Source organism: Silene latifolia, chromosome 1 (assembly GCF_048544455.1).
Source record: "Silene latifolia isolate original U9 population chromosome 1, ASM4854445v1, whole genome shotgun sequence".
NCBI classification, from domain to species: domain Eukaryota; kingdom Viridiplantae; phylum Streptophyta; class Magnoliopsida; order Caryophyllales; family Caryophyllaceae; genus Silene; species Silene latifolia.
Genome location: NC_133526.1, coordinates 71,507,860 through 71,534,162, shown reverse-complemented (window position 1 = coordinate 71,534,162; position 26,303 = coordinate 71,507,860). Strand labels below are relative to the sequence as shown.

At 38.7% G+C, this 26,303-nt stretch overlaps 1 protein-coding gene across 1 annotated transcript; it reads left to right on the top strand.

The window, feature by feature from the left end:
- The first annotated feature begins 13,654 nt into the window (after nucleotides 1-13,654).
- Nucleotides 13,655-19,017, top strand: LOC141606372 (uncharacterized). The gene is made up of 3 exons (XM_074425470.1): nucleotides 13,655-14,037; nucleotides 16,425-17,354; nucleotides 17,444-19,017. The coding sequence occupies exons 2-3, from the start codon at nucleotides 16,730-16,732 to the stop codon at nucleotides 17,482-17,484; spliced, it is 666 nt and encodes a 221-aa protein (XP_074281571.1). The 5' UTR covers nucleotides 13,655-14,037; nucleotides 16,425-16,729; the 3' UTR covers nucleotides 17,485-19,017.
- Nucleotides 19,018-26,303: the final 7,286 nt, after the last annotated feature.

The following is a 26,303-nucleotide window of genomic DNA, read 5'->3' as shown; positions in this document are numbered from 1 at the left end:
GAGCAGTTTGAGTACAGGTTTGCTTTTTGTAACTTGCGGGAGACGGGACGAGCTACGGATAATTGAGGTCGAGTTGCATAACTAGATGTTAGACGACATAGATGGTAGTTGAGTTGTATAATGTATACTTCACACTTGTTATTCATTTATTAGTATGTAATTCATTAAACATGTCATTTATATATAAAATGTTACTTAATTGTAGTTCCGATTCATTGCCTCGGGAAACCGAGATGGTGAAATTTCTCGATTACCTTGGCCGGGTAAGAAAGGGGTGTTACATTTCGTCCTCTTTGAACCGAACGTCCTTATGTGCCTTGACAACAAGCTTTCACGGCTGAAAATCTTCCTACTCAGAGCGATATTGAACAAGCAATGTGTACTTTGGGCATTCAACCTCATGACCCGCGTTGGTACATGGATATTGGAGCAACATCTCATATAACGTCGGACACAGGTAATCTCTCATCCTCTGTTAATTCGACTATTAATAATGGTAATCTTGTTGGAATTGGCTAAACTATACCGATTAAAGGATATGGAAACCTTAGCTTAAGTACCTCGACCAAACCATTTGCACTCAAAAATGTCCTTCATATTCCTGCCTTAGTCAAAAACTTAGTTTTCGTCAAAACATTTACTACCGATAATTCCGTGTCAGTAGAATTTGACCTCTTCGATTTTTGTGTGAATAATTACAAGACGGGGACGCGTCTAATGAGGTGTGATAGTTGGGGCGAGCTTTATACAATAAGGTCCTTACCATGTTCTTCCCTTCAAGAGTCGTTCACTGCACTTGCTCCGTCTATGTGGCACGCACGTCTAGGCCATCCTGGGACCCCTGTTTTTAGTTCTTTTAGAAACAATAATTTTATTCCTTGGAATGGTGTTTCAAAATAATTTATTTATTCTTCTTCTTGTTTTGGTAAAGCCGTTAAATTACTGTTTGTGAGCTCTCATACTAAAACCTATTTGTTAATCGACATTATTCATTGCGACCTATGCACTTCTCCAGTTCTAAGTTCCTCGAGTCATCGCTATTATCTGGTTTTTCTCGATGATTTTACAAATTTTGTTTGGACATTTAATTTATCTCATAAATCTCAAGTCTATTCAATTTATGTAAAATTTCGACAATCTCATAAATCTCAACTCTATTCAATTTATGTAAAATTTCGACAATAAACAATTTGAGTGAGAGATTAAAACGATCCAATGTGACAATGGAAAATAATTTGACAATGCTCCATTTTGGGATTTGTGTGCTAAATTTGGCGCCTCATTTCGCCTATCATGCCCATACATATCCTCTCAAAATGGTAAAGTTGAACGTAAATTTGCTTCATCAATAATATTGTTCGCACCATCTTACTAAATGCGTCGGTCCCTCCGTCATATTGGCATCACGCTCTTAGTATGGCCACATATCTATTAAACGTCTTACCCAATATTCAAATATATTATGTCACACCAACATATAATCTTTATCTCAAACATCCATCTCACACTAGTATTCGTGTCTTTGGTTGTCTTTGCTACCCGCTTATACCAACTCCTACACGACACAAACTCAAGGCTAGGTGTGACACCCCCATACTCCGAGTGCCTTACCAGGACCACCCAGGTATAAGAACGTCACCATCTCGGTTTTTCGAAGCAATGATAATCAAATGACAATAACGAAACATAATTTAGATAGCCAAGCTGTTTAAAGTGATTACAATACCAAATCCAAACTGACAAAAGGTAAAATACATGTTCTCAAAAACCAAATGTCTAAACAACTAAAACGTGACAGCGGAAGACTCTAATCAGCTCGTGGTGACACATCCCAGCTAGCCCAAAAGCCTTTAGTCAAACCTGCTCAACAACTGCTCACCCTCCCCGAATGGATCACCACAGTTTTTAAAACAATAAACGGGGTCAGTACTAATCACACAATACAATCACAATAAGACAAGTAACAAAACAGCTCAACCGTCACATCAACCCAAACTCCATAATAAACTCCTCATCACTGACTACACACTAAAGTGTGTAGTCCTGCCAGAGTACCCATCGCAACAGGTACTCCACACCGCCAGTGGGGGACCACAGCCGTTCCCACCTAAGCCCTGCTCATCTCCATCGATCGATAAACCCAAGTCCATTAATGTGCACATCCCTTCTGTGGCGGGTTCCACAGAAGGCGAATCATGGGCGTGAAGCCACTCCCGCAAGTGACTCCACTCAGCCAGGGACGCACCCCGAAGATCACAGACAGATACAATCAACAACAATCAACAACGATAATATTCAACAACCGTCACAATACCAACATTATACTTTAACAACAATCACAATCAAATCACCAATCCACATCATGTGAATAATACTGAGTAGGGAAACCCTACCTGGAATGCAAACACACACAGCAGACGATCTTAGCAGCTGTCTCAAAACCTTTCCTCTACGAATCCTCCTCCTATCACACAATCATACAATTACTACATACACAACTAATCATAAAACCCTCAATCCCATAAATTAGGGTTTAAACAATCTTAACCAAATGCTATAAAATTTGTATGTAGGACTTACCCTTGACGCAAGGATCACAAAGACACAAAGAACAATGAAATCCGACCTCTCAAGCTCCGAGATTTGCCAATAATGCGGATGAAGAGAACAATGTAGTTTCAATCTCCTTTATGAGTGTATTAGGTTTGTAAAAGTGTTTAATAAAGATGACGACATAATATATATACTAATCCACATTATTAACATAACCCGTCAAAACATAACCCGTCAACTGAGCTACTCGATCGAGTAACTAACGTACTCGATCGAGTGCCACTTACTCGATCGAGTGCCAAGGCTACTCGATCGAGTACCCTACATACAGAATACTATTTCGTAAATCAAAACACCCTTACTCGACAGAAAGGCCCACTCGATAGAGTACCCAGAGACTCATAAAACCGTAGTATTACATTCTTCCCTCCTTAAAAAGAACTTCGTCCCCGAAGTTCAACCACAACAAAATAAAGACATGCTAACATAATCCCGACGCAACAACAAAAACAAAACTCAATATAAAAGCTCTAACACATACTACCAACCCACTCTTAACCCGACTCAAACCACTACTAACTATACTAAAGACAACATAAAAAGATGCAAAAACTCTTCGCGATCATCTCCTACCCCCCTAAAAGAAACAAGGTTACGTCCCCGTAACCATACATACCTGATAAAAAAGGAACGGATAGCGCTCTCTCATGGCCTCCTCCGCCTCCCATGTAGCTTCCTCAACCTCATGATTAGACCAAAGAATCTTAAGCAAGACCGTCTCACCATGTCTAGTCTTCCTAACCTTCCGGTCAAGAATCTGCTTAGGCACCTCAAGGTAAGACAAGGACTCATCTAGCTCTATGTTCTCCGCCTCTAACACATGTGACGGATCACTCACATACTTTCGCAGCTGAGATACATGAAACACATTGTGTACTCTAACTAAAGCAGACGGTAAAGCCAAACGATAAGCAACCTCTCCAACCCGGTCTAAGATCTCATATGGTCCTATGAACTTCTGACCTAGCTTGCCTTTCTTACCAAATCTCATGACCCCACGCATAGGAGACACTTTCAGAAAAACCTTGTCCCCAACCTGAAACTCTATATCCCGGCGATGTAGATCTGCATAACTCTTTTGTCTATCCTGAGCCGCTCTCATCCTCTCTCTGATCAGCTTGATCTGCTCAACCATCTCATGTACCATCTCTAGTCCTAAAAGCACTACCTCAGCACTGTCGTCCCAACGGATCGGACTCCTACATCTCCTCCCATATAAAGCCTCAAATGGCGCCATGCCAATACTGGTGTGACAGCTGTTGTTGTAAGAAAACTCAATCAAATCTAACCTGTGTTCCTAGCTACCACAAAAATCCATCACACAAGCTCGTAACATATCCTCAAGAGTCTTGATTGTCCTCTCTGTTTGACCATCTGTCGCAGGATGAAATGCTGTACTCATCTTCAATGTCATTCCCAAAGACTCCTGCAACTCTTTCCAAAACCTTAAGATAAACCTCGAATCTCTGTCAGATACTATGTCTTTAGGCACCCCATGTAATCTCAGCACATTCTTCCGATAAGCCATAGCCAATTGTGCCTTAGTCCATGTATCTTTCATTGGCACAAAATGAGCTGACTTGGTCAGTCGGTCCACTATAACCCATATCATGTTGTTACCCTGCTGACTCTTTGGCAAACCTACTATAAAATCCATAGAAATGGACTCCCACTTCCACTCAGGTACCTCTAAAGACTGAATCTTACCTTGTGGTCGTCGCTGCTCCCCTTTAACTCTCTGACATGTCAAACAACGGGTCACAAACTCAGCAGTTTCTTTCTTCATCCCAGGCCACCAGAAAGTCTTCTTTAAATCCTTGTACAGCTTGTCACCCCCTGGATGTACCGAATATGGTGTACAATGTGCCTTTGTCATGATTGTCTTTTTCAGCTCGTCATCATTAGGGACACACCACCTCCCATCAAACCTCAAACTACCATCTGTATGAATAGAGAATCTAGACACTGTCCCTTTCTCTACTCCAGCTCTCCACTCCACCATCTTGGGATCCAACTCCTGTTTACCGCGAATATCATCATAAAGATCAGGCTGCACTGTTAAATCTCCCATGGCATCCCCTTTCTGGATCATATGTATCCCAAACCTCCCAACCTCATCTCTCAATCTTATCAACGATAAAGTTGTACACAAAGAATGTACACTCTTCCTGCTCAAAGCATCTGCAACTACATTGGCCTTCTCTTCATGGTAAATAATATCCATGTTATAATCGCCAATCAACTCCATCCACCTCCTTTGTCTCATGTTCAACTGCTTTTGAGTGAAGATGTACTTGAGACTCTTGTGATCTGAAAATACCTTAAAGGTCACCCCATAAAGGTAATGTCTCTAAATATTGAGAGCAAACACAACTGCACCAAACTCCAGATCGTGTGTAGGATAATTCTCCTCATAAGGCTTCAATTGCCTAGAAGCATAGGCAATGACTTTACCGTTCTGCATCAACACACATCCCAAACCATTCTTTGAAGCATCTGTATACACTTCAAAGTTCTCACTCCCTTCAGGCAATGCTAAGATTGGAGCTGTGGTCAAACGCTCCTTTAATGTTTGGAACGCCGTCTCACAACTCTCATCCCAACGAAACCTGTTCTCTTTCCTCATCAAAGCTGTCATAGGTCTAGCAATCTTGGAGAAATCTTTCACGAACCGTCTGTAATACCTAGCTAAACCCAAGAAACTCCCGATCTCAGCTACATTCTTTGGTGCTTCCCACTTGGTAACTGCCTCAATCTTTGCTGGATCCACAGCTACCCCTTCCTTAGAAATCACATGCCCCAGAAAGGCAACTTTCTCCAACCAGAACTCACACTTGGAAAACTTGGCATACAAATTATGCTCCCTCAAGGTCTGCAACACAATCCTGAGATGCTCCTCATGCTCCTCCTTAGTCTTAGAAAAGACTAAGATGTCATCTATGAAAACCACCACAAACTTGTCCAAAAACTGACTGAAGACTCTGTTCATCAAATCCATAAACACTGCTGGTGAGTTAGATAAACCAAACGGCATCACTACATACTCATAATGGCCATACCTCTATGTGAAAGCTGTCTTTGGTATGTCCTCCTCTCTAATCTTCACCTTATTGTACCCCGACCTCAAATAAATCTTAGAAAAGACTGCTGCACCACTCAACTGATCAAACATGTCATCTATCCTTGGCAAAGGGTACTTGTTCTTCACCGTCACTCTGTTCAGCTCCCTCTAATCTATGCACAACCTCAAGCTCCCATCCTTCTTTTTCACAAACAGAACTGGTGCTCCCTACGGTGATACACTAGGTCTAATGTATCCCCTCTCAATCAGATCATCTAACTGCTTCCTGAGCTCCTCCAACTCCTTAGGACCCATCCGGTACGGTGCCTTAGAGATTGGTCCCGTCCCCGGTTTCAGCTCCACACTGAAATCTAATTCCCTCTTCGGTGGTAACCCCAGAATCTCCTCTGGAAAGACATTTGGAAACTCCCCAACAACTGGTATCTGCTCAACTGTCGGACTCTCCATCCTGTCATCTCTCACATGGCACAAGATCAACGGGCACCCTTTCCTCAGATAAGACTTCAAGGTCACAGCTGCAATCAACTTAACTTTGGGTTTGACCATAAACCCACGATAAGACACACTAATCCCCTTAGGACCTCTCAGAGAAACTTTCTTTTGATGACAATCTATCTTAGCTTTGTACTTTCCCAACGAATCCATCCCGACTATCATCTCAAAACCGTCTAAAGGAAACTCTAGCAAGTCTACAGGTAGATCAACTTGCCCAACTAACATGGATACATCTCTATACAACCTCCCACATGATACAGACTCACCCGAAGGTATAAAAACTTCCTCCGTTACAGACTCATACTCTCTCAAACCCAACTGTTTAACATGACTCGAAGATACAAACGACTGAGATGCCCCCGAATCAATCAAAACAAAGGTATAAACACCATTAACAAGAAAAGTACCAGTGATAACATGAGCGTCGTCCTCAGTTGCTTTCTTCTCCATCATAAACAGCTTTCCACTGGTCTTTTACCCTCCTCCCTGGACAGTACTAGCTGAAGTAGCCGGTTTAGCACCCGACCCCTGATTGTTGTTGGTGTTTGTAGCTGGCTTCTGATAAGAATTACCGCCATTGCGGTTACCTCCACCGTTGTTGCTCTGACCTCCCCTGCTGTTCCATGACCCAGCCGGTTTGTTGCTCGCATAACTCTGTGCCGGCCCCTGTGAAAAACTTCCCTGTCCCGGCCTCAGGAAACCCCCACTCACCGCACTGGTTCACTCATGTCTCTTGTGGCCTACACCGCCACAGTTAAAACAGGTCATCCGCCAGCTACTACTACTATTCCCACGGCCACGCCCATAGGAAGCCCCAGCACTAAACCCCGAGCCAGATGAATATGCTCTAGCCTGAGTGTGGTTACCCTTCTTGTAGTTAGATTGGCCTCCACTCTCGCTCTCAGCCTTTCTTTTCTCAGCACCTCTCTCCCGGGTCATCTCCACCAACCTCTCAGCCCTCTCAGCTCTCTCATAAGCTTCCTTAACATCTGTAAGGACTCCCACAGGTAGCTTCTCCATGATCTTGGGGGTCAACCCCTTCTCAAATCTCAGAGCTAGCTTCTCATCACTCAACCCCATATCCTCAGCATACCTAGCCTTCTCATTAAACAGTCGGTAGTACTCAGTCACCGTCATATCAGGTGCCATCTTAAACCCATCAAACTCCTCTTTCAGCTCACATGCTCCGGCACGAACTCTCGTCTCATAGCCTTTCTAAACTCTTCCCAAGAGGTAGCAGGTAACCCCTGCCTCGCATACATATCTCTAGCATTCACCTTTACCTTATCCCACCACTCTCCTGCCGCCTCCCTCAAGTAGAATGCAACTTGTTCCACTTTCATCTCATCCGGGCAGTGCACCAAATCCAGGATGTTTTCCATCTCTCTATGCCAATTATCCAGAAGAATTGGCTCCCCGGTCCCCTTGCACTCTTTCGGGTTAAACCTCACTATGTAGAGACTAATCTTTGAATGATCAACATCTTTATCCTTCCCCACTCTCTTCAACGCATCTGTGAGAGCATCTTGGTGCTCCAACATCTTTACTATGTCATCGACTGACATACTCTCAGCTCTAGCATAAAGGGCGTTTCTCTTTGGCGGCATCTTGTAACTATATAAGAAAAGGTAGATATAAACACGCATACTATAACCCAAAACACGTATATAGCCTTCACAGACCCCACTCGATCGAGTACCAGAACACACTCGATCGAGTTGAGGCTACTCGATCGAGTGCCCATCCTACTCGATCGAGTGCGTCGACTCCAAAACCTAATCAGACCTCTTGATCATAAACATACTCGACCGAGCTGACTAACCACTCGATCGAGCGTCCCCTACTCGATCGAGTGCCCCTATGTACTCGATCGAGTACCCAAAAACACGATTCTGACCAGAAAACATCAAACTACCTACTCGACCGAGTTACACCCACTCGATCGAGCACCTCACCTACTCGATCGAGTGCCCCCCACTCGATCGAGTCATGCAGACTCACATACACTACCCGCATGTTTTTCTCACTTTCCCAACATAATATACAAGTTTTATAATTTCAACAAAATAACCATAACTACGCATGCATTTCTACACAACTCTTTATAAAATCAACAAATCAATTTACTTCATATTATCAAAATGCCATATTATAACATACATCATGCTTTTCATCCATTTCAACATATGAATCACACATCTTTCATCTTCTACTCCATATTTTCAATTTTCCACATTCAACATCCAACGATTTATTACACATGCCACTATATACACATACAAACCAAAAGACAACACATACGACCCTGACATATACCCCATGTGACCGGTTCAAAATTGCAGGGCGAGTTCGCGGCTTTAGGACGTCTCCCAAGCCTTTGCATTAGTTCCTACAACTTATACCCCGGGTTCATTTTAATTGACTCCCTATGTTCATTAGTTTTATTAGTTACAGGTTTCAGGATCGTCGCTCTGATACCACATTGTGACACCCCCATAGTCCGAGTGCCTTACCAGGACCACCCAGATATAAGAACGTCACCATCTCGGTTTCCCGAGGCAATGATAATCAAATGACAATAACGAAACATAATTTAGATAGCCAAGCTGTTTAAAGTGATTACAATACCAAATCCAAACTGACAAAAGGTACAATACATGTTCTCAAAAACCAAATGTCTAAACAACTAAAACGTGACAGCGGAAGACTCTAATCAGCTCGTGGTGACACATCCCAGCTAGCCCAAAAGCCTCTAGTCAAACCTGCTCAACAACTGCTCACCATCCCCGAATGGATCACCACAGTTTTTAAAACAATAAACGGGTCAAGACTAATCACACAATACAATCACAATAAGACAAGTAACAAAACAACTCAACCGTCACATCAACCCAAACTCCATAATCAACTCCTCATCATTGACTACACACTAAAGTGTGTAGCCCCGCTGAGTACCCATCGCAATGGTACTCCACACCGCCGATGGGGACCGCACTGCCGTTCCCACCTAAGCCCTGCTCATCTCCATCGATCGATAAACCCAAGTCCATTAATGTGCACATTCCTTCTGTGGCGGGTTCCACAGAAGGCGAATCATGGGCGTGAAGCCACTCCTGCAAGTGACTCCACTCAGCCAGGGACGCACCCCGAAGATCACAGACAGATACAATCAACAACAATCAACAACGATAATATTCAACAACCGTCACAATACCAACATTATACTTTAACAACAATCACAATCAAATCACCAATCCACATCATGTGACTAATACTGAGTAGGGAAACCCTACCTGGAATGCAAAGACACACAGCAGACGATCTTAGCAGCTGTCTCAAAACCTTTCCTCTACGAATCCTCCTCCTATCACACAATCATACAATTACTACATATACAACTAATCATAAAACCCCCAATCCCATAAATTAGGGTTTAAACAATCTTAACCAAATGCCATAAAATTGGTATGTAGGACTCACCCTTGACGCAAGGATCACAAAGACACAAAGAACAATGAAATCCGACCTCTCAAGCCCTGGCATTTGCCAATAATGCGGATGAAGAGAACAACGTAGTTTCAATCTCTTTTATGAGTGTATTAGGTTTGTAAAAGTGTTTAATAAAGATGACGACATAATATATATACTAATCCGCATTATTAACAAAACCCGTCAAAACATAACCCGTCAACCGAGCTACTCGATCGAGTAACTAACGTACTCGATCGAGTGTCAAGGCTACTCGATCGAGTACCCTACAGACATAATACTATTTCGTAAATCAAAACATCCTTACTCGACAGAGTAAGGCCCACTCGATAGAGTACCCAGAGACTCATAAAACCGTAGTATTACACTAGGTCTATCCCATGTGTTTTCCTTGGATTTCCGGATCACCACTATGGAAATAAATGATACGACATCAAACAAAATAAACTCATTATAAGTCGTCATGTCATTTATGATGAGAATCAATTCCCTTTCCTTGATCTCCATCGCTATGACTCACCCGCCTATCAGTTTCTTGATGATTTCGTGTCTCCGTATATCATTCACCAATTAACACAAACATACCCAGCCACCTGATGATCCATCATCTGCCTCTGCATCACCACAATTATAATACTACGGTTTTATGTACTATTGGGTACTCTATCGAGTGGGGCTTACTCTGTTGAGTAAGTGTGTTATGATTTCGAAACAGTGTTCTGCTGACGGGTACTCGATCGAGTAAGTGGGTTACTCGATCGAGTAAGGGGCACTTGATCGAGTATGTGACGTACTCGATCGAGTAAGTTGGTTTTTATGAGTATTTGGTCGGGTTTTGATAGCAACGCGAGATTGGTATATAAAGGATTTCTACCAGTTTCTTTTTACTTTTACATCATTCTAAGTTTCACAAAAGAGAAAACAAGGTTACGTAGCTCTCCTCTCTCACATTGCTATCAAATCCCAAGGCTTGTGTCGTCGGAATCCTGAGTTCTTTATACCGTTGAGACCATCGTATTGTGGGTAAGATCCTAGTATAGTTTTTATGTTGTTTCATTGATTTTGGTTAAAACCCTAATTGGGTAAATTGGGGGTTTTGGGAGTATTGTGTTTATTAGATGGTGATTGTATGATTGTATGTTTTATAGGAGGTGATTTCATAGAGGAACTTTGCTGATTCGATATTGTGACGATCTTGGTGATTGCTTTTCCACGTAGAGTTTCCCTACTCGGTTATTGGTTACATAATTGTTGGTGGTGGTTGTGTTTATTGTTGGTGGTGATTTCATAGAGGAACATGTTGGTTTGTGTTGGAGTTGTTGTTGTATAATTGATTGTGTAATTGTCTGTGGTTCTTGAGGTGCGCCCTCGGCTGAGTGGAGTCACTTGTGAGGGTGGCTTCACGCCCTTGATTCGCCCTCTGTGGAACCCGCCACAGGGGATGTTCACATTAAGGAACATGGGTTATCGCTCGGATGAGATTAGCGGGGCTTAGGTGGGTACGGCTGCGGTCCCCCACTGGCGGCGAGGAATATCTGTTGCGATGGGTATTCTGGCAGGACTACACACTTTAGTGTGTAGTCAGGTGTATGGAGTTGTGACGGAGTTTGGGTAATGTGTGTATTGCATCATATATATTGTGTTTTGTGTAATCAGTAACTGACCCCGTTTAAATGTTTTGAAAACTGTGGTGATCCATTCGGGGATGGTGAACAGTTATTGAGCAGGTATGAGATGGCTTGTGCGAGGGATAGCTGGGATGGAGTCATCACATGTCTTTAGAGTCTTCCGCTGTGTCATAAACCTTAGTTTGCTTTTCAGTTGCTTGGTTTTGGAACATTTGTATTTCGTTTTACAGTTGGGATTTTGATATTGTAATCACTTAAACTATTTTACCTATTAAAGTACGTTCTTTTATGGTCTATTTGATATTCATTGCCTCGGGTAACCGAGATGGTAGCACTTTCATGCATTGGGTGGTCTTGGTAAGGCACCTTGGTGTATGAGGGTGTTACAAAGTGGTATCAGAGTTACGATTTTGGAACCTGTAACTAATGAGCCCAATGAATATAGAGAGTCAAATTAAAAGGAACGTGGGGAGGAGTTGTTAGGAGCTAATGCAAAGACTTGGGAGACGTCCTAAAGTCGTGAACTCGCTCTACAACTTTAAACCGGTCATTATGGGGTGTCATGAGATCCCTATGTGTTTACTTATATTTATATGGATGTGTTGGATGGATGTTATGTGGTTGAATGGAGGTGTGTTGGAAAAGATAAAGTTAATTGTTTATGATAACATGAATTGTGGTTGGGAATGCTACTAGTTTACTATTGTTTATTTGTATATGATTGGATGAATATGGTGGATATATGTTGGATGAATAAATTGTATGAATACGTTGTATGAATATGATCTATGAATTGGTCTGAAAAGATGAAATAAGGAATTGCACGAGAAAATGAAATTCATGTGGAGAACATGTTTATGTGATGGAAGTGGATTTTCTACTTTTGTTATGTTAGAAACATGTGAATAGGGGATTTTATGTCGTATATTATGTTATTGTTTACGTAAAGTTGTAGAATAAAAGCATGTGGGTAATACATGATTGACAAGTTAAATAATATATGTGCATGATGGATGTTCTTGCTTGGCTTTTGAAGATAGTAACATATGATTAGGAATACTGGTTTTATGAGTATTGAGTTGTTTTTGTCTACTTTGTGTTGTTTAAGTTGTTTGGAAGAAAGAATTTAGTAGTCATGTTGTCCGATTATAGAGAGGTTGCCTTTAAACTATTATAACTTGAGATGTATATATGATTTTGATGTGATTCCAATTGGAGGTGATAGCTTGTTCTTTTACGATTCTAACGATATGTCACACTCCCAAAATAACCCAGAAACGAGTGAGATATGACCGTTTCACGAAAATTGGGCAGTGTTGAGAACTGCGGAGGGTACTCGATCGAGTAGCCCTTACTCGATCGAGTGCACCTGTTACTCGATCGAGTAGCCCTGGTAATTTCTTATACGTGCTTTTGACCTTCACCTACTTGATCGAGTAGGCTCCACTCAATCTAGTGACCCCTGTTTTGGGTCATATGCTTATCTTTTTACCTTGTCGCATATCATGTTTAATTCAAAGGTATTCTTTTGCTTCTTTATGCATTGTTTTACATATGTGTTGGTTCTGATGCGTAAGTTGTTGGAATATGTGTCCTCAACAATAGTGCGATCACATGTTTAAATCTCATATTAAGAATACGAAAGGGATGATTCATTTTATAGTCAACTGATCAACATTAACCGGTAATGATTGGCTAACTAGAGTTTGACATTACTGTCGTATGACGGTGGTGATCAGTTGATCCCTTTAGGTCACACCTATAGGATGAGGCCCAAATAGATATTTAATTAATTGTATACGATACAGATTGATTAATTCCTTAATTACGTGAGTTGGATTTTACGTCTTATTGTAATATGATTAAATAAGATTTAATTTAGTAATTAAATGTTAAGTTACTAAATTAGTCGAGGTTTTATATAAGTTTTGAGGTAGAGGTAATTGGTTATTTAAAGTTACAAAGAGTTGTAATTTTAACTAACTAGTAATTGTGGGACCCATAATATATAGATATAATGGTAGTATACTACTTAAAGGTTGAGTGTATATTATTTTATTAATTGTAATATTTAATTATTAAATAATTACATTAATAATTCATTATGTAAGATAATTGATCACATGACTTATAAGCATTTGTGGGATAAATGACAAAAGACAAAAATGGACCAAAAGACCATCACATGGCCGGCCATATGGAATGTTTTATACTCCATTGTTTTGTCCAACTTTTTATGTAAAATCATGTGATTTTTGTCATGAAAATGACATCTCACTTACACCATAATCATTATATTTCACCTTACACTCAAACACTTTTGTATGAAAATAAAATAAGAGGAAAATGCTCCATTGTGGAGTATGTGTGCCGTGAGATGCTCTTATAAGAGCATCCATGTGCTTGTCATTTGATGATTATTCATTCCACTTATTCTATGCTTATTTTCTTTACATGCAAAATCCTCTCTAAACTCTCATATGCATACTAATATACTTCATCTATTACTAAGGTAGTAATAATAACAATATTAGTATTATTAAGGAATAATTACTACTAATATCTAGTTAGTATTTGTAGTAATTTTTGGGTTAAATCTTGGGTGCAATCGGAAGGAGGTCTTCTAATTTGGAGGCTAAGATTTGGAGAATCATCCTAAGTATATTTTCAGCTCAAGAACAACACAAGGAAGGAGTCTTTGTGTTGTGCCCATTTCGTTCCTCATACGATGTAAGAAAAATCGTTTTCTCCTTCTATTAGCTTATTTATTCATGCATGCAACTAGATCCACTAGTATATAAATTATGAGTAATTTATAAAATGATTAGAAGAGTCTAATAAGAGGTAAATGAACCTAACAATTTGTATCAGAGCATAGGATGTTGCATGCAAATCGTTTATTGTTTTTACGATGTTATAAGATGGCTAAAATAAAACCGAAAATTTGAGTTTTATGAAGATAAAGCCACGAAAATTTTTGCATGTTATATATTCTGGTCCTAAAATGTTTTTAGGTCATTTTTATGATTTATGGTAATTTATTGCTCATTTTTATGATTTTTAGTGAAATAATTACATTTTTATGAGTAAAATGAACTTTTATTCAATAAAATAAGTTATCCTTCACTACTGGCCGTGATTTTTTAGTATGACCTCACATGAATATTTTACGTATTGTATGTAAAATTTTATATTAATGTGATTAATATTTCATGATTTATGATTTTTATGTGATAAAAATGGCATAAATGGAGGTTAAATGACTAAAATTGGTTAAACTTACTCTCTGACCTTGAACATTTTATATGACCTCACATGCATATTTTACAAGTTTTGTGTAAAATCTTGTATTAATTTCATTAATATTGCATGATTTATGATTTTTATGAGATAAAAATGGATTAAAAGAGGTAAAATGGTTAAAAATAGTTAAACTTCGAACCAAGCCATGAAACTTTAATATGTTGTCATATGCATGATTTAAACAGTGTATTTAAATTTTGAGATGAAATGATCTCATTTAGCATGATTTATGAATTTTTAGTGTAAAAATGGCATAAATAGTGACTATTTTAGCATAAATAGCTAAAACAAATTTCATGGCATGAGAAAATTATTTTAGGTTGCATAAATATCCCACTTATCAGAACTAAAGTTGTAAAACTGATTGGATTAATTTTTGGATACTTTAGATATTTTATGAGATAAAACCAATAAATTACAACTATATTTTATCAAAATTAATTCGAAAATTTTAACCATGATTTTTGACATTATGAGTGTCATGGAATTATTCCAGAATGTTCAAAAATTTAAAATTCTAATTTTGAAATTATTGTAATTTAATTTGGATTTATTTCATAAATGTTATGATTTTAAGGTAAAAAATGAGCATAAAATTAAATCAAGTTGAATTATTGTCAAAAATTGAGTGATGACTAATTTTTGAGTCCTAAGAGTGTTAGGATAATTAACTTGAGCTTAGATATGATTTAAGTGTTAATTTGTGATTTTAAGAAGTTATGATCACGCATTTTCATAAAACCGGGTTATATATACGATACAAGTTAAATAGGGCGATTTGGCACATAATTTGCCATGATAGACACATATTATAATGCTGCATATTTCAATTGTTGAATGTTTTTATTTATATAATTTTGAATTATGTAATTTTATCTTAGTATGGCCTTAGTTTTAATCGATATTACCCGTAATGAAAGGGAATATTGATTCTGTTGTAATTTAATGTGATCTCGTATCACTTTTATTTTTACTAGTTTTCCATTTTACAAATGTATAATAGGAATAGCTTTGTATTTTTATTATTATTTGTAATTATGGAGCTTCTTCAAGACGGTGCCATTCGGAAAGGCGTTCCAATGAAGACGGTGTTCTTGGAAGGCGTGCCACTTGAAGATTCAAGGGACCAAAGGAGTTGGTTTCCGAATATGTAATAGATTATTTGATTTTCTATTTTTAGGTAGGCCATACTAGGAATTTTTATTATTGCTTTGCATTTCTTTTAATATGTTACATGCATTGCCAAATCGCCATAACAACACATGCATATCATATCGAGTCATCGACCGTGTCAATTATAATTATCGTAGTTCACCGCTTTAGTTCACTTAAAACGTGATAGATAATAAATTGACAAGACCTCTCACTAATAATAATTGAGAATTAGCCTTACCAAATAGTAGAAACCCTGAGTCCCAATTTCATGAGGAAGTAGGCTCGGCTCACCGGGGTACTAAACTTGTTACGTTGGGTAAGTGGGTAATAAAATGTTCTTACATCGAAATTTAGATTGAGCTCAACAGAAGTATTCGTGACCGTAGTCGCATGTGTTCCGGGCTAAAGATAATTATTAAAGTAATTTTTATCGACCGAGAGTTCTAGAAGTAGAATCGATTAAGAGTTAATCCACCGAGTTATATTGATAAGGGATGAACCGGCTCACCGTGCCCGAGTTAATATGAATTTGGATCTCGGAATCATTTATAATAGTTGGGTAGAGGTCACTATATAAATGTTTAAAACTTGTTTAAAATGTTTACAAGTATTGTCAAAACGATAGATGTTCATTAAATCCTTCACTTCCTATTTTATAGTCAAAATCGTTTTCTCAATTGCAATGGCAACTCCAATCAGATCTGCAACCACTAGCTCCAATACGCTCAGCAATGTGTCATGGCTCCGATCCATCATGGATCGTTGTAAGTTAGAAAAGAATGGGTCCAATTTCGCCGATTGAGACGCGCAACTTCGCTTGGCCGCGGAGGGTGACGACAAGCTTCGTTACCTTACCGAGGCCTGTCCCGCCGAACCTAATGCTAGGTCCACCGCCGCCGCTAGGCAAGCCTATGAGGTTTACCAAAAGGAGTCGGCCGCGATCAAAAATGTGTTGATCTTTGCAATGGAGGCCGAACTCCAAAGAAGTGCTATAAAGATTAGCACCGCTCATGAGATCTACATGAAACTTGTGAACATGTTTTCACGAGCTCCTAGGATCATACAATATGAAGCGGCATCTGTATTTTTTGATCTCAACATAAAGGAGGGCCAAAACGTTAGCCCTCATGTGCCTAAGTTGATGGAGCATGTTGAGACCTGGAAAATGCACAAGGTGGAGATTCCCGAGGAACTCGTCATTGATCGGATTCTTCATTCCCTTAACAAAGTCAAGGCATATGTTCAATTCCGGGTGAATTTTAATATGCAAGACAAGAAAGTCTCCCTTGATGAGTTGCACAAAATGCTTGTGCAAGCTGAAAGGGACATGGGGCTAAGTGTTAGCACCACCAAAGATGTGCTCAATGTCAATCATAAGAGCAAGGGAACTTTCAAGAAAAGTGGGAACAAGGGAAAGAAGCGAACTCCCAACAGGAACAAAGCAAAGACTTATGAAGCTAGCTCCTCCAAGTCCAAGTACAATGCCTCATCCGGGGACAAATGCCACTATTGTAGTGGTGTTGGACATTGGAAGAGGAATTGTTCAAAATATCTTGGCGATATTAAAGCTAGAAAGGTTATTCCAGTAGGTATATAACTATCCCTATCTTTTATGTTTCAATCTCAACTTTGGTATGTTGATACAAGTTGTGATGATTACCCTTTTTATTGTAATTAGGGCATCCTAGCAAGGATAAGGGCAAAGAAAAGCAAGCCTAGAAGATCTTGAGGGAAGCTAGATATAGCCGACCATGGTGCTAGATCTATGGAAGCTTGGCTTTATGTTGCTTTGTCTTTATTTTCATGGTGTATTTTGAGACTTTTTAGAACTATTTTGATTTCCTTGTGTGACTTGGAAATTTGTTTGTATCCTTTAAACAATTGTTGTGCTTTGGATATTTGTGACTGGGTTTGCAACCCAAGTCACTTATTTTTATCATATCATTTGTTCTAAAATTATCATCATACACTACTTGCATAGTGAAACATTAGATTATCAACATAAATTGATCAAGTTGACAATTATGATGATTAGATCAGTATATGTCCATAAGCTATGAATTTGATTCTCCTTATGCCATTGTTACTTAAAGTAACAACTTACTTATGTAAGATCAATTATAAAGTTTGTTGAGCTATGAACTCATACATTAGGGAATTTATAAACCAAAACGGACACATTATTCTAAACGGATTGTCACCCAGGAGATACCTAAAATAGAGAGTCTATTTAACAGATGACATGGATAAGACTCGTATATAAAGTCTGCCGTAAAAGAGCTGGTCTTTTATGAGCTAATGCGTCAGTTTAGAAAAACTCCTAATACTCCACCATATATATGTTTTTAACTCACAAAGCTATCTCTCAAGAAGATAGATGTATTTCTGAGAGATAGAGTGGGAGTAGATTGGATCGTCACAACCATGCCTTATAGTTGAAGTGTTACTTTGTGAAAGTAATAGAACTATAAAGTGGGAGTATAGTTGAACTATAATCTATAAAGATAGAGTGGGAGCATAGTTCAGTGGGAGTTTATCGCACATGTCTTATTGGTTAAAATATTGCTTTGTGAAAGTGATAGTATTATGACCTCTGATACGTGCATTTTATACAGTCCTTTTTGGCCTTTTTATGCACGTATTTCTATGCTATTATCGTAGTTTTATGCTACGAAGTGCCCCGAATATGCTACTTTGGTTTGTTTTGTTCTATTTGCAGGAATGGATCAGGAAGTAGTGAAATCAAGCCTTTTACCGTCCGTTTTGCATGCATTTGAAGGAAGAGTGAATTTGGAGCGGAAATGTAGCTGTCTTGGGAAGCGTGAAGCCATTTCGGGAGCTAAAAAGACAAGTCAAAGCTGAACTAACGGAATTGTGAGCTGCTGAAGTCAAATATCACTCGATCGAGTGATTTATAGGTCGATCGAGTAGTTTTGGATGGTAGAATACCTCGATCGAGTACTTTCTTTACTCGATCGAAAGGATGCATTTAGGGGTTGCTCGATCGAGTGGTTATTCAGCTCGATTGAGTGGTTTGAGCTCAGTTTTGCTCGATCGAGTGGTTTTAAATCACTCGATCGAGTGATTTTCTGTGGGCTCTGGCTTTTCTTAATCTTATTTCGTATTAGGTCAAATAAAAATCCTATTTCTTATAAATAGGAATGAGGAACGTCATTTGTAACTCTCCTCTCTCTGATCATCTATCACACTACTCTTTACGTTACTTTTCTACTGTTCTCTGTTCTACTCTATTTTTCGTATTTACTATAATTTTCTCTTCTTCTTTATTTAATGTTTATTTCTCTTTCCTTTATTTCTGTTCTTTCCTTTATTATGTCTAGCTAATTCTCTTTGCTAGGATTAGGGGAATCAATGAATGAATGTTAATTGCTAATTAGTTCATAGATTGTCGTTGTTGTTTTAGTCTATGTTGTTAATCGCTGCTTTAATTGTACCTAGCTGATTGAATCGATGCAATTAGCCTTTTTAACCTTGACAAGCCTTGACCTAGACCGGAAGGTTGGAAGGGGTGAGACCCGCAATGAACAATAGAATGCTTTAGTGAGGGCGGAAGCTAAGCTAATAGTATTTTAGGGCGAATTGAGACCGGAAGGAGATATTCATTGCTCCTTAGACCGACACATCGACTAATCTGTGACCTTAACTGCAAATAATTGACATTCATTGATGAACCGACATCCTAGTTTCCTTTCCCTCTACGTAATTTCTCTTATCTCTATTTCTCTTGCCTTAATCTCGTTAATTTAGTCAAAACAATCAAAACCCCCACTGTGACCTTAGACAGACCGAGTAGACAAGTGGATAGTGACCGCCTCCCTGTGGAGATCGACCCTACTTACTGCTAGCTTCTGTTAGTGTAACTAGGTATTTTATTTTTGGTACCTGACAACGGTATCAAATTTTGGAGCCGTTGCCGGAAAGGCAACAACTTTATCTGTTTGTTTTTTTTTTCCGTCTGTTTTTAGCCTCAAGGGATTTATCCCTTGAGGCCGTTCTAATATTTTTCTTTAGTGCTGTTTTGATAGACCCCACAGGTCCTACCTAGACAGTTCTAGGTAAAAGATTGTCAAAGGGAAGGCTTGAGTACCTTTGACCCGTCACCTATGTTCCATTATATGGCGCAGCAGGTGATTTACTGTGGGAAATGTGGTGCCGCTGGGCACAATGCAGCCAATTACATGGCAGAGAACGACGAGGTCTACGCGTTCAAGCACCGTAGACGAGCTAGCCATTCCTCTGTAGTTGTGCCGTCACATCTACCTTATCAACGAGGCTATCACAAGTCTCCATTTGTCTGGCCACCGCAGCAACAAGCTCCTCCTCCTGATAAACAGACAGAAGAGATTGCTGAGCTGAAATCTTTGTTGAGGGCACTTGCACTCCGAGTGCAAGAAGATGATAGACACACTTGTGCGCGAATTGATGAGCTCGAGTCTCAAATAGCTCAGTTAGCTATTTCTAATGACTGGGATGACTCAGATTACGAAGTTCTATCAGATAATGATGCCTCACGCGAAGAATTCTGCACTGATCAGCAAGAATCACTCGATCGAGTGGATTATATTAGTCGATCGAGTGAAATACCTGAAGAATCGTTCGATCGAACACTTTATTCCACTCGACCGAACTGCTGCTTAGAGGAACTACTCGATCGAGCTGTTTCATGCACTCGATCGAGTGAAAATCAAGAGAAGAGTCTTCGATCGAGTAACATTTCTACTCGATCGGCTGAATTGGCCAGTGTGAGCAATAAAACGTTATGTGGGTTTGTTCTAGATGACGATTTTGCTGAAGATAATGGTTACGGTGAATCTCCTCTTTTCAAGGCCGAGCTGGATGCGGTTGAGGCTGCGATTTACGAGACGGTTTCCACAGAGGAGGATGACGAGGCAGCTGAGTCGGTAATTGCTCCTAGAACGGAAGAGGTAATATCTTCCTTTGTCAATAATTCCATCACTAAGAGCGACCAAACCGAGGTAGTTAACGATAATTATATTATTGTTTTTTTAAATAGTACATTGCTTCATTTGACTCATGCTTCATATTTTAATGCCATACCCCCTCCTAGCTGGACAAGTAATTTAATAGTTTTTCACCGTACTTATCGTCACAAACTTGTTAATCTGAAACGGAGCCTTGAATTATTGTTAATTGCTCCTGAGCTCCTTTATTTTGTGGACAAATTTAGGAGTTGTCATAGGAAATTTGTTAGGCTTAAACAGTTGTACATTTTTATTTCCTATATCTTTATTCCACTGTGGTGCTACTAACATTTTTGTGTAGCAGATGCGCAGCTGTTTGATCGGTTGCTGCGCGCTTTGAGCTGTTTTGACCGGGCTAATTATAGAGGCTCGAAGAAAAGAAGGTCGAGCTGGGACCTGACTGAAACTAGCGCTACCCGGGAGGCAAACCGGAGATTTTTATTTTCAGTTGTTTTTCGAACCTTAAATTTCTTTTTAGTTGTAATAATTGGTCTTCTCGATCGAGTGCTCTACTTCCTTCGATCGAACACTTTGGCAGCTGATTGTACTCGATCGAGTATTCTATCTTCTCGATCGAAGTACCACGAGTAGATTCGTTTTGTTTTACTTCCTGTGACGCTGTTCTGGAGCTATTAGTGACCTCCCACGTTGCTGGCTGGTTTGGGGAGGTCCCTTATTCGCGTAATCTTGTAAGCTATCCGCATCTACACTCTTTCTCTTTTAGCTTGCATTTCCTTTCCATGTTTAGGTACAATGAGGGCATTGTACGGTTTGGTTTGGGGAGGTTATGCATCCATATCTGTGTCTGCATTTATGTTGTTATTGCATTTCTGTTATCACGTTTAATTTCTGTATGCACTGTTGTTTATTTTTATAAAATTCAAAAATCTCAAAAAAATAGAAAAAATTCAAAAATTTCAAAAATTTCACGTCTACTTTTGCATATAGGTTGAGTCGGAACGGTTGATTTCAATGATGAAATTGCACTATAATTGTCCTTTTTACTTAAGCCTTGCATAAAACTTAATATCTTTAGCCTTGTCTTATTGCATATCTACGAGTTAATGTTAAAATTTAGCTGAACGAATAGACTTGACCTGAAAATTTTGGCAAACTACTTATATATTCTAAGATATTAGAGCCTTATAACTGGTGTCATTTATGACCAGTTCATGTAGTAATTGAGAGTAGTATACTCCTTGCATATCATGTAACATTAATTTGCACGTATATGAAATTCAATTGCTTTTTGCCTGCATACATTCGGGTTAGTGGTTGGTGTCACATGCAGGGAGGTGCTTACAATTTCCCTTTCTTTCATTTTTACCCATTTAACTCCACATTAGCCAAATTTGCCTGTTGACCCTTAGCTACATTCCAAATTTAGCCTGCCTTGTCAAGCTAGTTTAGTCTATGTTTTTGCGGTATATATTTTATTGTGCCGAGTTTGGCTTGTATCCACTGATTTGGAGTTGGTAATTTATGAAGAAAAAAAAAGAAAGAAAAAAACGTGAAAAAAAAAGAAAAAAAAGGAAAAAAAATCAGAAAAAAGAACAAGAAACCGTGAAAAAGGAAAGAAGAAAAAAAAATGGTTGGTTGTTGACGGTTTCGCTCCTATGCTTTATTTACATTTATTGAGGAGTATTTTCAGTTCGGTTTGGTGAGTTTTGTGCCAAATGAAGGGCATATGTGCTTAATTCATAATTGAGTTGGAAATGGATGTTGTTATATGGTTTTGTTTAGGTACTAGCTTGGCCGCCTATACCTCCACATTCCCATAAATGTTTTGCCTTTTCTTACCCATTGCCTCACTTTACCATATTTTTGTAAGCCCTCGGCTGTGACATGACCTTGTTTGGTTGGAATGTATGTACGGTAGCTAGAATTGTCTATCATATTAGTTGCATGCATGTTTATGTGGGTCGTAGTCTAGGTGAGCGGCTATATTTCTTTCTCACTTACATATATATGTTCACCCTTTGCTTCATGAGAGAAGAGTGACCCGTGAGAGTCCATTATTAAAGGTCTCGCAAGGTCGACGGTTCAGCTATTTTATAAACATCCTATAACTCGTTTGCATTTGACTGCTTGCTATAAGTATTAGTTTGCTTGCATTAAATCGGTTTAAGTGGGCATTTGTAGCTAGCTCTGAGTTATCTTTTCTGTTCCATTAGTTGCATTTAGTTTACTCGAGGACGAGTAAAGGTTTGGTTTGGGGAGATTTGATACGTGCATTTTATATAGTCCTTTTTTGCCTTTTTATGCACGTATTTCTATGTTATTATCGTAGTTTTATGCTACGAAGTGCCCCGAATATGCTACTTTGGTTTGTTTTGTTCTATTTGCAGGAATGGACCAGGAAGTAGTGAAATCAAGCCTTTTATTGTCCGTTTTGCATGCATTTGAAGGAAGAGTGAATTTGGAGCGGAAATGTAGCTGTCTTGGGATGCGTGAAGCCATTTCGGGAGCTAAAAAGACAAGTCAAAGCTGAACTAACGGAATTGTGAGCTGCTGAAGTCAAATATCACTCGATCGAGTGATTTATAGGTCGATCGAGTGGTTTTGGATGGTAGAATACCTCGATCGAGTACTTTCTTTACTCGATCGAAAGGATGCATTTTAAGGGTTGCTCGATCGAGTGGTTATTCTGCTTGATCGAGTGGTTTGAGCTCAGTTTTTCTCGATCGAGTGGTTTTAAATCACTCGATTGAGTGATTTTCTGTGGGCTCGGGCTTTTCTTAATCTGATTTCGTATTAGGTCAAATAAAAATCCTATTTCTTATAAATCGGAATGAGGAACGTTATTTGTAACTCTCCTCTCTCTGATCATCTATCACACTACTCTTTATGTTACTTTTCTACTCTTCTCTGTTCTACTCTATTTTCCGGATCTACTGTAATTCTCTCTTCTTCTTTATTTAATGTTTATTTCTCTTTCCTTTATTTCTGTTCTTTCCTTTATTATGTCTAGCTAATTCTCTTTGCTAGGATTAGGGGAATCAATGAATGAATGTTAATTGCTAATTAGTTCATAGATTGTCGTTGTTGTTTTAGTCTATGTTGTTAATCGCTGCTTTAATTGTATCTAGCTGATTGAATCGATGCAATTAGCCTTTTTAACCTTGGCAAGCCTTGACCTAGACCGGAAGGTTGGAAGGGGTGAGACCCGCAGTGAACAATAGAATGCTTTAGTGAGGGCGGAAGCTAAGCTAATAGTATTTTAGGGCGAATTGAGACCGGAAGGAGATATTCATTGCCCCTTAGATCGACACATCGACTAATCTGTGACCTTAACTACAAATAATTGACATTCATTGATGAACCGACATCCTAGTTTCCTTTCCCTCTACTTAATTTCTCTTATCTCTATTTCTCTTACCTTAATCTCGTTAGTTTAGTCAAAACAATCAAAACCCCCACTGTGACCTTAGACAGACCGAGTAGACAAGTGGATAGTGACCGCCTCCCTGTGGAGATCGACCCTACTTACGGCTAGCTTCTGTTAGTGTAACTAGGTATTTTATTTTTGGTACCTGACGACGGTATCAACCTCGTTACATACGAGCCGTAGCATTACAATCCGAAAATTGTTACTCAAGAGTAGATTTACTTTAAAGCGAGGGTCTCTTTAAAGGTAAATAGAGCTTTAGAGTACTCAAATGCATAAGATTGACATAAAGATGTTGATCAAGATAAATTATGTTAGGAATCACCACATTTCATTTTGATGAAGAATGGCAAATGATATTAAAAAAAATATACTTTTCTAAAATGGGAATTTAGAGAAGAATGTGTTTGGAACACAAAACCTTAGATAAAGATCTAAGAATCCTAACATCTTATGCGTAACTTTCTTAAGTGATCCTAGAATGGTCTTAAGCAAGCATTAAAGGATTATACTTTTCGTTCATGTGATAACAATGAATGGTTTCATTCACATGATTGAAGAATCATGATTATACATGAAGTTAAGTGGGAGCTAGAATTGTTTCTCCATGTCTTATATGTTGATCACATATTACTTATTGAGAATAATGTATTAATGCTCTCTTCTGTCAAGAGTGATTGGGAGACTTGGAAAGGGATGCAAAGTATTCTAGATTTTGAATCTATGTGAGAGAATATTGGCATAGAGTTCAGAGTCTTATGAGGATAAGATCTTTCGTATCTGTTTAACATCAACAAGATTGAATGGGTTATTCATGATGATGGAAGTAGAATTACTATGATGGAGTCATAGTCGTTCACTGAACCTATTAGGTTGTTGATTACATGAAATTAACTTCTAGTGTTTCCGCCATTAGAATGATCATGTATGCCAACAGACACACATGCCATGATGTGACATATGCCTAGAGCATGATAAGTCAATAACAAGATAATTCCCATGATATGGCTTGTGAAAGCCTTAAAGAACATCCTTGAGATTCTTGAGAAGAATTAAGGATTCGTTCATATGTTTGGATGATAAACTAAGTTATGTGTTGAGGGGTTACACAAACTTTAGTTTCCAAACCAAAAGGGATTTGTTGCAATCCTAGGATGTCATATTGACTTAGAAGTAAAAGACTAGAAAAGTGTTTTAGTTTCACGCATTGTAAATTCTACAAAAGGAATCTAAGTTAATTGTGATAAAATGGTCAACGTAGGGATTAAGGGTGAATCCCTCTACAAATGACTTTATCACAAGTTATGTGATAACAGTGGGAGCATCTTTCAAGTTAAAGAGCCCAAGTCTAGTAAGAAGACTAGACAAATACTTAGATAAATTCATGTTATTAGATATAACATTGAAAAGAAGGAAATAACAATTGACAAAGTTGGAATATATGGATATAGGGTATATCCACTTGCCAAGCTTTTATTGCATTTCGACTAGTGTAAAAGGTACACTAATGATTATAAGATATGAAGTAGTAATAGTGTATTGGCTATTCATATGTGATAATCTCATTTATCGTTTAAGTTTTATTAAACTCACCCATTACTTTGTTAAATCCAAATGGGTTGTAGAGACAAATTTAACCTATTAAAGTGAACTGGATTGACATGGTATTCGCCCCTAGTTACTTATATGAGGTGATGTCTCGAAGTGACTAGAGTGTGATGCGATTGATGGCAAGTTCAAGTGCCATAGAGTCATACGGGATGACTAGTCGATCACATAGGCAGACTGTATGGGACACTCTGTCGGGCAGTGACCGCTTATAGAGTTCTTGTAATTCGTAAAGCCTAGTCGTGGCAAGAGTTGTTATAGTATTCTTTTGAGTCAATTCTTTTGACTAGAGACTATTCGCCCAAGTTGGCACAATTTCTGATTGGCTTTGATTTATGCTCTATGACTGTCGTAACTGAGGTCAAATGAGTATATTTTGGGTTATGATGAACTATGTGTTGGAATTCATTAATCTCGGTTACCCGAGGCAATGATAATCAAAAGACAATGATAATCAAAAGACAATAAAGAAACGTACTTTAAAAGTAAATATAGTTTAAGTGATTACATGTTCAAAACCAAAACTGATAAATCCAATA